Source organism: Salvelinus alpinus, chromosome 32 (assembly GCF_045679555.1).
Source record: "Salvelinus alpinus chromosome 32, SLU_Salpinus.1, whole genome shotgun sequence".
Taxonomy (NCBI): Eukaryota; Metazoa; Chordata; class Actinopteri; order Salmoniformes; family Salmonidae; genus Salvelinus; species Salvelinus alpinus.
Genome location: NC_092117.1, coordinates 19,937,127 through 19,951,179, shown reverse-complemented (window position 1 = coordinate 19,951,179; position 14,053 = coordinate 19,937,127). Strand labels below are relative to the sequence as shown.

Below are 14,053 nucleotides of genomic sequence, written 5' to 3'. Positions count from 1 at the left end.
GATACAGTTAAGAAAACTGTCTCAGACATGTAACAAGGCTTGTCAACATGCTCAGACGACACGACTACGCTACAAAATCGATAAGAAGCTCGAAACTGATGTGGCTAGCCTTAAGGAACAATTCATACATCTACAAGGTTATATGTGAAGATCCAATTTCAGGATCATGGGGGTAGCTGAGGACCCGGGCTCAAGTTCTACTTCATCGGTCTCAAAGTTATTGAAGGAAGCCCTCACATTGGATAAATACATCCTTGTAGACTGCTCACATCGGGGCTCTCAAGCAAGAAAGCCTGGCGGAAAACCTTGAGTCATTGTGGCTAAACTACACTACTACCAGGATTGTATTGATGTTCTTCGGTGTGCCAGAGAATTTGGCCCACTTCGATGCAACGGAGCATCCATCTCTATCTTCTCAGACTATGCCCCCAGCGTTGCTTGTGACCGTGCCGCTTCAACAATGTCAAGAGTCTGCTCTGTGGACGGACCAACGTTCGGTATGGTGTAGCTTTTCCCTTTTCCTGCCCGGCTCCGTATAACATACAACGGCACAGAGAAAGAGTTCCAAGACTCCATAAGGCGATGGCCTTTGTAAAGACAAATATTCTACCAAGGTCGGACGAAGCAAATGACTGAATGTTTACCTATTTGGCGATTAGGGTAATGGACGAATGTTTCTACCACTTCAGACTCAGTCTCTCTTTTGTAGATACTGTATAGCGTTGCCAGTGGTATCAGTTGATATTGTTATTATTAGGTAACGTCAGTGCCTTAGTTCTGGTGAGTCAAATGTCCTTTTGTTTTAACGTTTTATTTTATTACCATGAAGCTGCTCATGTCTATTTGCTGTAAGATGTAATTTATAAAATGTTTTATACTTTCTTTTAAAACAGCCTAGTTTTGGGTTGTAAATAAGTCATTCTTATTTATTATGCGCAACTTCTTCTAAATCCTTCATTATTTCAGCAGGGCTCTCTTCTCGATAGGTTTAGTATTCCCCACTACAAGCACATCATGTGTGGATATCTTTGCGTGTGGATTAGCGATTACCATGTTCTATTAGGTGACCAAGGTGACCAGGGTGGGTTTTCTTTTTTATACCAGACTTCAGAGTATTGTTTGTTTATGTTTTTTAATTCTTCTTCAAATGTTGGGTTTTTCTTTGCTATTTTTGGAAAAAAATTAATGGATCAGTTGTTATTGTAATCTGGCACCTATCCTTTTCCCACCTGACTTTACATGGCTAAGCCTAATATCATGAGAGGGACATCTGGTTGCTCGGTCACTTTTGCTAGCTGGAATGTTAAATCTTTAAATCACCCAGTGAAATGTAAAAGGTTTCTTTCTCATTTAAATCACCTTAAAGTAGATATCGCCTTTCTTCAGGAGACACATCTCCGCACTTTCGAACACTCTCGTTTAAAACTAGAGGAGCAGCCATTTTTTATTAGTAAAAATATACCGTTCGCAATGTCAAGTGCAGAGGCAGACTCAGCAGGCCGTTTCATTATAGCAGTAGGAAGACTGTATATCACACCTGTTATCTTGGCTAACATTTATGCACCAAATTGGGATAACAGTTCATTCTTCACAAATGTATTTTCCTGATGACCAAATATGGACACACACCACCTAATACTAGGTGATGATATGAATTGTGTACTGTAGCCCAATCTGGATCATAGCTCTCCTAAGGTATCATCTTCATCAAAGACAGTATCTACAATTCAGCTATTTCTTAAGACTTATGGCATATTTGATGTGTTGTGTTTCCACAATCCCACAGCTAGGAAGTAATCTTTTTCTCACCAATTCATAAGACATTCTCACGTATAGACTACTTTTTCCTAGACAATAGATTTCTACCACTTATCACGAGTGTGATTAACAAGCTTTAATCATTTCGGATCATTCTCCGCTCACTATGAAACTACTTATACCAAATAGACAACCTAATTATTGCCCTTGGCGGCTTAAATCACTACTGCTATCAGAAGAAACCTTTGTTGCTTTTATAACATCTCAAATGTAACTATTTCTCGAGCTTAATCAAACCCCTGGACTGTCGCCTACAGCAGTAAGGGAATCAATGAAGGCTTATCTAAGGGGGCAAATTATTTCGTACAGCGCAAGATTAAGGAAGTGCAACATTCCACACCTATGGGAACTTACAAATAAAATCTTGGATTTGAATATGGCATATTCACACTCTTTACTAAAACAATGTTTGACACTTCAGAGTTTGATTTTATTTCAACTCGACAAGCTCAAAATCTAATTAGTAAATCTCGATACAAAAATGATGAACATGGAGAGAAATCAGGGAAAATTCAACCACACCAGCTGCATCAGAGAACCGCAAATCAAACCATAGCTGAGATAACTGACGAGCTGGGTAACACATGTATTGATCATTTAGAGGTCAATTCATGCTTTCATAACTGTAGAAGAGATTGTGTTGGCAATTAAATCTATGCAGTGTGGTAAATCCCCTGGACCTGACGGATTTCCAAATTTGAGTAATCATTCTCCTCAAACTCTTTACCCTCAACAATTTCACTTATTCTGAAAAAGGAAAACAACACTGAGTGTGGTTCATATGTGTCACGACTCCCACCGAAGGTGGCTCCCCTGCCTGTTCGGGCGGCGCTCGGCGGTCGTCGTCGCCGGTCTACTAGCCGCCACCGAGCCCTTTTTCCTTTTCTGTTTGTTTGGTCTTATTGGTTGCACCTGTCTCTTATTTTCTTTCTTGATTCATGTCTATTTAAGCCTGTTAGGCCCGCCTATGTTTGTGCCTGATTGTTTTCTGTTAGTCGGGGTGTGCGTGTTTGTGTTCCTGTCCGTTTGTGCCCTGTGTTGGGTCGGACTATTTTTCTGTCTATTTTTCGCCTGTGGTTTTGGGCGTTCGTTTGGGAATCCAAATAAAGACGTTTTCCCCAGTATCCTCTGCTCTCTGCAATTGACTCTGCACCCACCACTCCAGGCGATTGTGACAATATAGGCCAATTTCTTTACTGAATCGTAATGTGAAGATACTTTGTAAGATGATTGCCTGCCATTTTGAGTCAGAGTTTCCCTCCATTATCTCTACAGATCAAACTGGTTTCATAAAAAATTGTCATTCTTTTTTCAACATCAGAAGTCTTTATAATATGCTTTTTATTCCCTCTTCATCTGACACTCCAGAGATATTGTTATCAATTTGGTGGAGTGGGTGTCACGTTCCTGACCTGTTTTCTGTTTAGTTTTGTGTGTTAGTTGGTCAGGACGTGAGTTTGGGTGGGCATTCTATGTTGTCTGTTTCTATGTTGGTTTAGGGTTGCCTGGTATGGCTCTCAATTGGAGGCAGGTGTTTGGCGTTCCTCTAATTGAGAGTCATATTTAGGTAGGCTGTTCACAGTGTTTGTTTGTGGGTGGTTGTCTCCTGTGTCTGTGTCGATGTTTGCACCATACGGGACTGTTTACGGTTTGTTCATTTATGTAGTCTGTTCCTGTTCATTTCGTTCTTCACGTTGTATGTAAGTTCGTTGTTCAGGTCTGTCTACTTTCGTTTTGTTATTTTGTATCATTTTCAAGTATAGTTCGTTTTCGTGTTTGTTCGTTTTGTTTATTTAAAATAAAAATCATCATGTATTCACAACCCGCTGCGCCTTGGTTCGATCACTACTCCTCCTCTTCTTATGAAGAGAGAGAGGAACGCCGATACAGAACCACCCACCTATCCAGAGCCAAGCAGCGGTGTAAACGGAGTTAAGGGACAGCGAAAGAAGGAGGAATGGACTTGGGACGATGTATTGGACGGTAAAGGTTGCTACACATGGGAGGAGATCCTGGCTGGAAGGGATCGCCTCCCATGGGAACAGGTGGAGGCACTGAGGAGAGCAGAGGCTACTGGGTTGAAGAACCGGAGTTATGAGGGGACGCGTCTTGCACGGAAGCCCGAAAAGCCCGTGAGTAACTCCCAAAAGTTTCTTGGGGGGGGGCTAAGGGGTTGTGGGCCAAGGGCAGGTAGGAGACCTGCGCCCACTTCCCAGGCTAACCGTGGAGAGCGGGAGTACGGGCAGACACCGTGTTACGCAGTAGAGCGCACGGTGTCTCCTGTACGTGTGCATAGCCCGGTGCGGGTTATTCCACCTCCCCGCACTGGTAGGGCTAGATTGGGCATTGAGCCAGGTGTCATGAGGCCGGCTCAACGCGTCTGGTCTCCAGTGCGTCTCCTCGGGCCGGCATACATGGCACCTGCCTTACGCATGGTTTCCCCGGTTCGCCTACACAGCCCGGTGCGGGTTATTCCACCTCCCCGCACTGGTCGGGCGACCGGGAGCATTCAACCAGGTAAGGTTGGGCAGGCTCAATGCTCAAGAGAGCCAGTACGCCTGCACGGTCCGGTATTTCCGGCGCCACCTCCCCGCCCCAGCCTAGTACCTACAGTGCCTACACTACGCACTAGGCTACCAGTGCATTTCCAGAGCCCTGTTCCTCCTCCACGCACTCTCCCTATAGTGCGTGTATCCAGTTCGGTGCCTCCAGTTCCGGCACCACGCACTAAGCCTCCTGTGCGTCTCCAGAGCCCTGTACACACTGTTTCTTCTCCCCCTACTAATCCTGATGTGCTTGCCCTCAGCCCGGTGTCACCAGTGCCGGTACCACGCACCAGGTATAGAGTGGGCTTTGAGAGTCCAGTGTGCCCTGTCCCTGCTCCCCGCACTAGTATGAAGGTGCGTGTCCTTAGCCCGGTGCCTCCAGTTCCGGCACCACGCACCAGGTCTACAGTGCGCCTTATCCGGCCAGAGCCATCCGTCTCCCCAGCGCTATCTGAGCCATCCGTCTCCCGAGCGCCGTCTGAGCCATCCGTCTACCCAGCGCCGTCTGAGCCATCCGTCTACCCAGCGCCATCTGAGCCATCCGTCTCCCCAGCGCCGTCTGAGCCATCCGTCTGCAATGAGCCTGCAAAGCCGCCCGTCTGCCATGAGCCTGCAAAGCCGCCCGTCTGCCATGAGCCTACAGAGCCGTCCGCCAGACAGGAGCCGCTAGAGCCGTCCGCCAGACAGGAGCCGCTAGAGCCGCCCGTCAGACAGGATCTGCCAGAGCCGCCAACCAGACAGGATCTGCCAGAGCCGCCAATCAGACAGGATCTGCCAGAGCCGCCAATCAGACAGGATCTGCCAGAGCCGCCAATCAGACAGGATCTGCCAGAGCCGCCAGCCAGACAGGATCTGCCAGAGCCGCCAGCCAGACAGGATCTGCCAGAGCCGCCAGCCAGACAGGATCTGCCAGAGCCGTCAGCGAGCCATGAGCAGCCAGAGCCGTCAGCCTGCCATGAGCAGCCAGAGCCGTCAGCCTGCCATGAGCGTCCAGAGCCGTCAGCCTGCCATGAGCGTCCAGAGCCGTCAGCCTGCCATGAGCGTCCAGAGCCGTCAGCCTGCCATGAGCGTCCAGAGCCGTCAGCCTGCCATGAGCGTCCAGAGCCGTCAGCCTGCCATGAGCGTCCAGAGCCGTCAGCCTGCCATGAGCGTCCAGAGCCGTCAGCCTGCCATGAGCGTCCAGAGCCGTCAGCCTGCCATGAGCGTCCAGAGCCGTCAGTCAGCCATGAGCTGTCCCTCAGCCAGAAGCGGCTAGTAATTCAGAACTGCCCCTCAGTCCAGAGCTGTCTCTCTGTCCGGAGCTGCCCTTCAGTCCGGAGTTGCCCCTCTATCCTGAGCTACCTCTTTATTCTGAGCTACCTCTCTCTCCTAAGCTATCCCTCTGTCCTGAGCTATCCCTATGTCCTGAACTACCTTGTCCCAGAGCTGTCCTTGATTCTGGTGTTGCCCCTAAATTTAGGTGGGGTTATTTGGAGGGTGGTCATTGTGGGGAGGCTAAGGAAGCGGGGATTGATTATGGTGGGGTGGGAACCACGCCCGGAGCCTAAGCCACCACCGTGGTCAGATGCCCACCCAGACCCTCCCCTGGACTTTTTGGTGATGCGTTCGGAGTACGCATCTTGAGGGGGGGGTTATGTCACGTTCCTGACCTGTTTTCTGTTTAGTTTTGTGTGTTAGTTGGTCAGGACGTGAGTTTGGGTGGGCATTCTATGTTGTCTGTTTCTATGTTGGTTTAGGGTTGCCTGGTATGGCTCTCAATTGGAGGCAGGTGTTTGGCGTTCCTCTAATTGAGAGTCATATTTAGGTAGGCTGTTCACAGTGTTTGTTTGTGGGTGGTTGTCTCCTGTGTCTGTGTCGATGTTTGCACCATACGGGACTGTTTACGGTTTGTTCATTTATGTAGTCTGTTCCTGTTCATTTCGTTCTTCACGTTGTATGTAAGTTCGTTGTTCAGGTCTGTCTACTTTCGTTTTGTTATTTTGTATCATTTTCAAGTATAGTTCGTTTTCGTGTTTGTTCGTTTTGTTTATTTAAAATAAAAATCATCATGTATTCACAACCCGCTGCGCCTTGGTTCGATCACTACTCCTCCTCTTCTTATGAAGAGAGAGAGGAACGCCGTTACAGTGGGATTATCTATTTTATACTCTCAAACAATTTGGAAGTATTATTAACGAACAATACATTCTCTCCATTATTATACCGCCGTTTCATATCTAGTCTGGAAATGGGATCTCCTCACTAAACATGTACATTGATACAGATTTTGCATCTTTTGAACAGTTAGTACAAAAGTTCAATATTCCTAGATCCCCTTTCTTTAGACACAAAACTACGGAATTGCAAGTATCTTCATACTCTAGTCACGTCCCATAATTTATTATTTATTTTATTTCACCTTTATTTAACAAGTTAGGCCAGTTGAGAACAAGTTCTCATTTACAACTGCGACCTGGCCAAGATAAATCAAAGCAGTGCGACAAAAACAACAACACAGAGTTACACATGGGATAAACGAGTCAATAACACAATAGAAAATCTGTATACAGTGTGTGCAAATTAAGTAAGGAGGTAAGGCAATAAATAGGCCAATAGTGGCGAAGTAATTACAATTTAGCAATTAACACTGGAGTGATAGATGTGCAGAAGAGGATGTGCAAGTATAAATACTGGTATAAATACTGGTGTGCAAAAGAGCAGAAAAAAACTAAAAAACAAATATGGGATGAGGTAGGTAGTTGGTCTGCAGCGATTGGTAAGCTGCTCTGACAGCAGATGCTTGAAGTTAGTGAGGGAGATATATGTCTCCAACTTCAGGGATTTTTGCAATTCATTCCAGTCATTGGCAGCAGAGAACTGGAAGGAAAGGCGGCCAAAGAGGGTGTTGGCTGTGGGGATGACCAGTGAAATATACCTGCTGGAGCGCGTGCTACGGGTGGGTGTTGCTATGGTGACCAGTGAGCTGAGATAAGGCAGAGATTTACCAAGCAAAGACTTATAGATGACCTGGAGCCAGTGGGTTTGGCGACGAATATGTAGCGAGGACCAGCCAACGAGAGCACACAGGTCGCAATGGTGGGTAGTATATTGGGCTTTGGTGACAAAACGAATGGCACTGTGATAGACTGCATCCAATTTGCTGAATAGAGTGTTGGAGGCTATTTTGTAAATGACATCGCCCGAAGTCAAGGATCGGCAGGATAGTAGTTTTACGAGGGTATGTTTGGCAGCATGAGTGAAGGAGGCTTTGCTGCGAAATAGGAAACCGATTCTAGATTTAACTTTGGATTGGAGATGCTTAATGTGAGTCTGGAAGGAGAGTTTACAGTCTAGCCAGACACCTAGGTATTTATAGTTGTCCACGTATTCTAAGTCAGAACCGTCCAGAGTAGTGATGCTAGGCGGGTGGGCGGGTGAGGGCAGCGATCGGTTGAAGAGCATGCTTTTAGTTTTACTAGCGTTTAAGAGCAGTTGGAGGCCATGGAAGGAGTGTTGTATGGCATTGAAGCTCGTTTGGATGTTTATTAACATAGTATCCAAAGAAGGGCCAGATGTATACAGAATGGTGTTGTCTGCATAGAGGTGGATCAAAGAATCACCTGCAGCAAGAGCAACATCATTGATGTATACAGAGAAAAGAGTCGGCTCAAGAATTGAACCCTGTGGCACCCCCATAGAGACTGATAGAGGTCCGGACAACAGGCCCTTCGATTTGACACACTGAACTCTATCTGAGAAGTAGTTAGTGAACCAGGCAAGGCAGTCATTAGAGAAACTAAGGCTGTTGAGTCTGCTGATAAGAATACAGTGATTGACAGAGTCAAAAGCCTTGGCCAGGTCGATGAAGACGGCTGCACAGCACTGTTAATTATCGATGGTAGTTATGATATTATTTAGGACCTTGAGCATGGCTGAGGTGCACCCATGACCAGCTCGGAAACCGGATTGCATAGCGGAGAAGGTACGGTGGGATTCGAGATGGTCGATGATCTGTTTGTTCACTTGGCTTTTGAAGAAAGGCAGGGCAGGATGGATATAGGTCTGTAACAGTTTGGGTCTAGAGTGTCTCCCCATTTGAAGAGGGGGATGATCGCGGCAGCTTTCCAATCTTTAGGAATCTCAGACGATACGAAAGACTGGTACAGACTAGTAATAGGGGTTGCGACGGATAGTTTTAGGAAGAGAGGTTCCAGATTCAAAATCCAGATCCAGATTCTGCAGCTCTTTCAGGACATCAGCTGTCTGGTTTTGGGTGAAGGAGAAGCGGGGGGGGGGGGGGGGGGGGGGCTTGGGCCAGTAGCTGCGGGGGATGCAGAGCTGTTGGCCGGGGTTGGGGTAGCCAGGTGGAAAGCGTGGCCAGCCGTAGAGAACTGCTTATTGAAATTCTCGATTATCGTGGATTTATCGGTGGTGACAGTGTTTCCTAGCCTCAGTGCAGTGGGCAGCTGGGAGGAGGTGCTCTACAGTGTCCCAAAACCTTTTGGAGTTAGTGCTGCAGGATGCAAATTTCTGTTTGAAAAAGCTAGCCTTTGCTTTCCAAACTGACTGTTTATATTGGTTCCTGACTTCCCTGAAAAGTTGCATATCGCAGGGACTATTCGAAGCTAGTGCAGTGCGCCACATGATGTTTTTGTGCTGGTCAAGGGCAGTCAAGTCTGGAATGAACCAAGGGCTATATCTGTTCATAGCTAAAAAAAAAAAATTGAAAGGGGCATGCTAATTTAAGATGGTGAGGAAGGCACTTTTGAAGAACAACCAGGCATCCTCTACTGACGGGATGAGGTCAATATCCTTCTAGGATACCAGGGCCAGGTCGATTAGAAAGGCCTGCTCGCAGAAGTGTTTTAGGGAGCGTTTGACAGTGATAATTGGTGGTCATTTGACTGCGGACCCATAACGGACTCAGGCAATGAGGCAGTGATCGCTGAGATCCTGGTTGAAAACAGCAGAGGTGTATTTAGAGGGCAAGTTGGTCAGGATGATATCTATGAGGGTGCCCATGTTTACGGATTTGGGGTTGTACCTGGTAGGTTCCTTGAAAATTTGTGTGAGATTGAGGGCATAATGCCCACCTACCTCCCTTCTAGATTATATTTTTAGTGAACCCTTACATAAACTCGCACAATCTGGATTCCCTGAACTCTCTTAAGAACCAATGGAAAGAGGATTTAGGTGAACAACTTTCAGACGAAACTTGGCAGAGTATCCTTCATAGAATACATTCTTCATCTATATGTCTAAGACATGATGTAATTCAATTTAAAATAGTTAATCGGCTGCATTGGTCAAAGGCAAAATTATCCAAGATTAGAACAGAAATAGATCCCACTTGTGACCGATGTAAGCAGGCTCCTGCTACAGTACTTTAATAAACATGTTTTGGACATGCCCAACATTTGAGACATTTTCTAAGATATTTTCTAAGATATTTGGAGTGGCACAATGGGAGGTCCCTCTAAACAATTACATGGAGTGGCACCACAGGAGGCCCCTCTAAACAGTTCTATGGGCAACATGCTGATATTTACCACTCTTCTAGCTAGACGTCTTCTACTATTTAAGTGGAAGGATCGGTTTCCTCCTACTTTTAACCACTGGATAAAGGAAGTTAAGCAACATCTCAAGCTAGAAAAAACACGTGGAGCTGCAATTAAATGTTATAATATCTGGCAACCTTTCCTGTACTTTGTAGAAGACATGGACCCAGCTAATTTGACCACTCCATAAACCAACCCAAATTAGAAATGGTATCATTATTTTTTATATTTTTTTACTTTTTGTTTTATAATATCTGTGTATTTATTTTACTATTTGATTATATTACTCATTGTATATCATGCCTGCTTTAAATCTGGTTTTGGGGTGGGACTCTGTTAGAGCATGGGGGGGTTTGATTTGGAGGGGATCCGTGTGTGTAACTGCCTCTGTCTGTTATCTGTATCTGTTATCTGTAGAATCATAAAAAATGGCAAATATATATATATTTTTTAAATAAATATATATAGATAATAGAATAGACATGACCACTGAAGTTAACATTCACCGGTGTGTGAACCGGCGGCCATCTTTGTGGTAATAATTCAAAGTTAAAATGTCGATTCAATTTAAATGTCAATGGTGTACCAGCTAAATTGCAGTGGTCTGAAGGGATAGGTCCATTCTATGAATTATATTTATATGATTGAAATGACACCCACCCTATATTCAAGAGCATGTTGTCTCAACCGATGGCAGGCAGAACACAAAAACATCAGATGATGTAAAATAGGGTGAAAGCTAAATCTGAGTTTACACGTTTTTTGAGTTTTTTGACGTTAAAGGTAAGAACTTTTTTTTTTTTTATCCACCAAAGAAACGTTGTTGAAATGATAAAATAGTTTGACCTACCTGTTTGGAAGCTTGTAAATTATATTAAACTCAACCGTTTATCTTTTCCAGTGATGAAGACATGGATGTCTCATGGAATGGTAGGGTATGCAAAATGGGTCAACATTGAGCACCTTTATCTCCTGAATGTTTTGTCATTTAGGTGCAAAATGTCACTTTCTGACCACTTCTTCCATGGGCAAACATGTATGGAATGTTTAAATCAAAAGGGATGCTGTCAAAAAGGGATTGATTTCAAATGGATTTACCGTATACTTATCTTTTGTTTCACCCATGCTCAACCATGGAAAGGAGAAGTGGAAAGGAAGCCATCTAAGTGTACAGAGACATAATGTAGCTACTGTCTGTCTGAGACAGTATGATGAGGAGGAACTGTCTGGTTTGGAGTGAAAACAAACCTCTGTATTATGGCTGACAGGCTTCTTTCAAGTCTACACTAATCCCTCCAAGACCAACTGATTTGCTAGCCAAAAGTCTGTTTGAAAAATACAGAATGTCAATACTGAACTGTGAGGAAATACTTGAGGCTGGCATTTTCCATAGCCAGTTCATACTTTTACACAATCACTTCAGCTGTGCTGACTTGACTCCATAAGAGACTCCCTTACTCCTCTGAAAGGAAAGGAATGAGACTCTTTATGTGAAACTATTTGAAAAAGCATTGCTATGAATATATAATATACATTGCTGAGTCACCAGCTAGGCTTAATGGCCTTCACTTCACTTCCATTACATTAAACATGAACGGTGCCATAGACATATATTGGGAAACGCTAGGTTTAGCATTTACCTTAGCTTCTTTATCTTTCTTTAGGACACTGTGATTCATTTTTTGAGTGTGTACCAATTTACGGTTTTATAATGTCCATAAATACTTTCAGTTGTGTTTTGGATAGTGACCTTTTTAAATGAAAATAGTAGCCAAATACAAGGTAATCTACTTTCAAAATACGTGTTTTTTGACAGTTGGATTTTCTTAGGTCAAACATCTGAAAAGTCTAAAAAGGGTATGATGTCATGGCATTTAAAGCATACTCAATTTGAGAAATTTCACATAATATAAAACTTAACATTTTTGCATACCCATTCAACCTACTATTTAGAATGCAACAATGGGTATTCGTACAGTTTAGCTTTGGGGAAATTATATTGTCAATCAGTGCCAAATCACAAAGCATTTCCCTTTCCAACTGCCAAGCACCTGTCAAACTGTCCTCACCTCTGCTCAATTAAGTCATATTTTCAATCTCACTCCAACTGTGAAGCGGGAACAAGCCTGCTAACTAAGCGAAAGGCTTTTGAAAATCACTAATGAGGCTTGGTTGGCTTGGTTATCCCAGAATGCTTCAACACGTTGTACCTGAAGGCTGGCCTAGAAAAGCTGCTGTGCTGTCCTTTTGTCAAACCTTCAACAGTTGAGCTAATTACTTTCAGGAAGAGTAGCAAAAGTTCAGTTGACCAAGATGTGAGACCTGGCAATAGCATCTGCATACTTACAGTAGCTAACTACTGTAAATCAAACTGTAAGCTAACGAAGCCAAATGGCCTTGACAGCCATTGAAATGTAGCATGTTCTGGTCCTGGAGGACTTACAAGCACGGTGCTTTGTGCAATAATGTAAATATATTCATACCTGGCTCCCCTTAAGGTACCTAACCCCGTATCAATTCACCAATTGTTAGGTCTACATGTAAATATGGCTGTATGTCAATAACTGTACAGATATTCCCCACTGAAAACTAAGTTAGTCATTCTCCATTTACTGGATGATAACATTTGATATTTTGGATGCCAACGCCATGTCTATAATTCAGATATGTGTCCTCAACATTACCGGAGGGCCATTTGAATCATCCGTTTACATGACATCTTTAAAGGTCCATCCTTTAAAGTCAGCAGCACACAATGTTCAGTCAAACATGAATGTCAGAAACACTCGACCTCCAGCCTACCGTAAAGTTGTGAGCACCAGTGACTGCACTGCCATCGTCCAGATAATGTGTCTCAGTGTAATGGCTTGCAAACAGGCCCCTAAAAGAGGAAGGAACAGAAAAGGAAAGAGACATCACAAGCAGGTATATTTTCAGCTCCACATAAAAAACACAATCCCTTACAGAGGACTAGAGAGAAGTAGGACACACTCTGGTTAATGGCCTTATACAGTATTTTGAGTGAGGCGTGAGCTGTTAGGGATTAGGTGTAGGTAAAATATACAGCATTGGGAAGCTTGAGGAGCGGGGGCAGGGTTTGGGTGTGACCTTGAATGACATACTGTACACTCATACGCTGAAGAATCGCTGATGAGTTAATTATATTATTTTAGTGTGTGTGTGTATGTTTCACACTGCAGGCGATGAGCAGATGGACATGGTGAGTCCCACCCCAAGCGTTGGCTGAGGAGCTGCAGGAACACCCATCTCTACAGCTGCATAATCAAAGTGACATCAGAGCGGATGGTCACTGGAACATGTTTGGGAGTGTGTAGGTGTGTGTGTGGGTGTCTGTGTGTAGAGAAAGAAAGAGGGAGCAAGAGTTAATCCATGAGTGCAGTAGGTGTAGTTGGGTCTGTAGGTAGCCGAGTGCCATCCTCCAAAACTGTGACTCAAATACTATACAGAGTATTTATTTCTAAGTAGTATGTTTTGTGGTGCTATACTTAAGTCTGTTAGAAAGGATTTGTGGCTTGGCAAGCAGAACAGGAACATCTGTCCATTCGGCTCAGGAACCAATGGATGTTAATGAGCGAGAGCCCCTAGGTGCTTCATTGAGTGTTTGCATATTTTACGTGTTTCCTTGCTAGTATGTGAGATGAAGGAAACAGAGTCTGAGTTTAGGGATATTCAGAGGAACAAGATGTACTGGATTACTCTATCGGAATATAGAAACTACAGTAAGGAAAAGAGGAGTGAGCTGAGTTGACATATCACAGACACTGACCAGATCAAATCAAATAAATTTTTATTTGTCACATATTTCATAAACTTCATTGTGCTCCTGAGTGGTGCAGTGGTCTAAGGCACTGCATCCCAGTGCAGGAGACATCACTGCAGTCCCTGGTTTGAATCCAGGCTGCATCACATCTGGCTGTGATTGGGAGTCCCGTAGGGTGGCACACAATTGGCCCAGCATCGTCTGGGTTTGGCCGGGGTAGGCCGTCATTGTAAATACGAATTTGTTTTTAACTGACTCTCCTAAAAAAATACAAATAAACAACAGGTGTCGACTAACAGTGAAATGCCTACGGAGCTGTGAGGGGAACGGCACCTCCGTACCTTCAGGCTCTGATCAGGCCCTACACCCAA

At 44.5% G+C, this 14,053-nt stretch overlaps 1 protein-coding gene across 2 annotated transcripts in view; it reads right to left on the bottom strand.

The window, feature by feature from the left end:
* LOC139562406 (disintegrin and metalloproteinase domain-containing protein 12-like) overlaps positions 1-14,053 on the bottom strand; it is a 171,649-nt gene that overhangs the window by 53,052 nt on the left and 104,544 nt on the right. For both annotated transcript variants that reach the window (XM_071380104.1, XM_071380106.1), the window contains exon 4: positions 12,704-12,782. In XM_071380104.1, the coding sequence (XP_071236205.1) occupies positions 12,704-12,782 (79 nt within the window). The remainder of the gene's footprint in view (positions 1-12,703; positions 12,783-14,053) is intronic.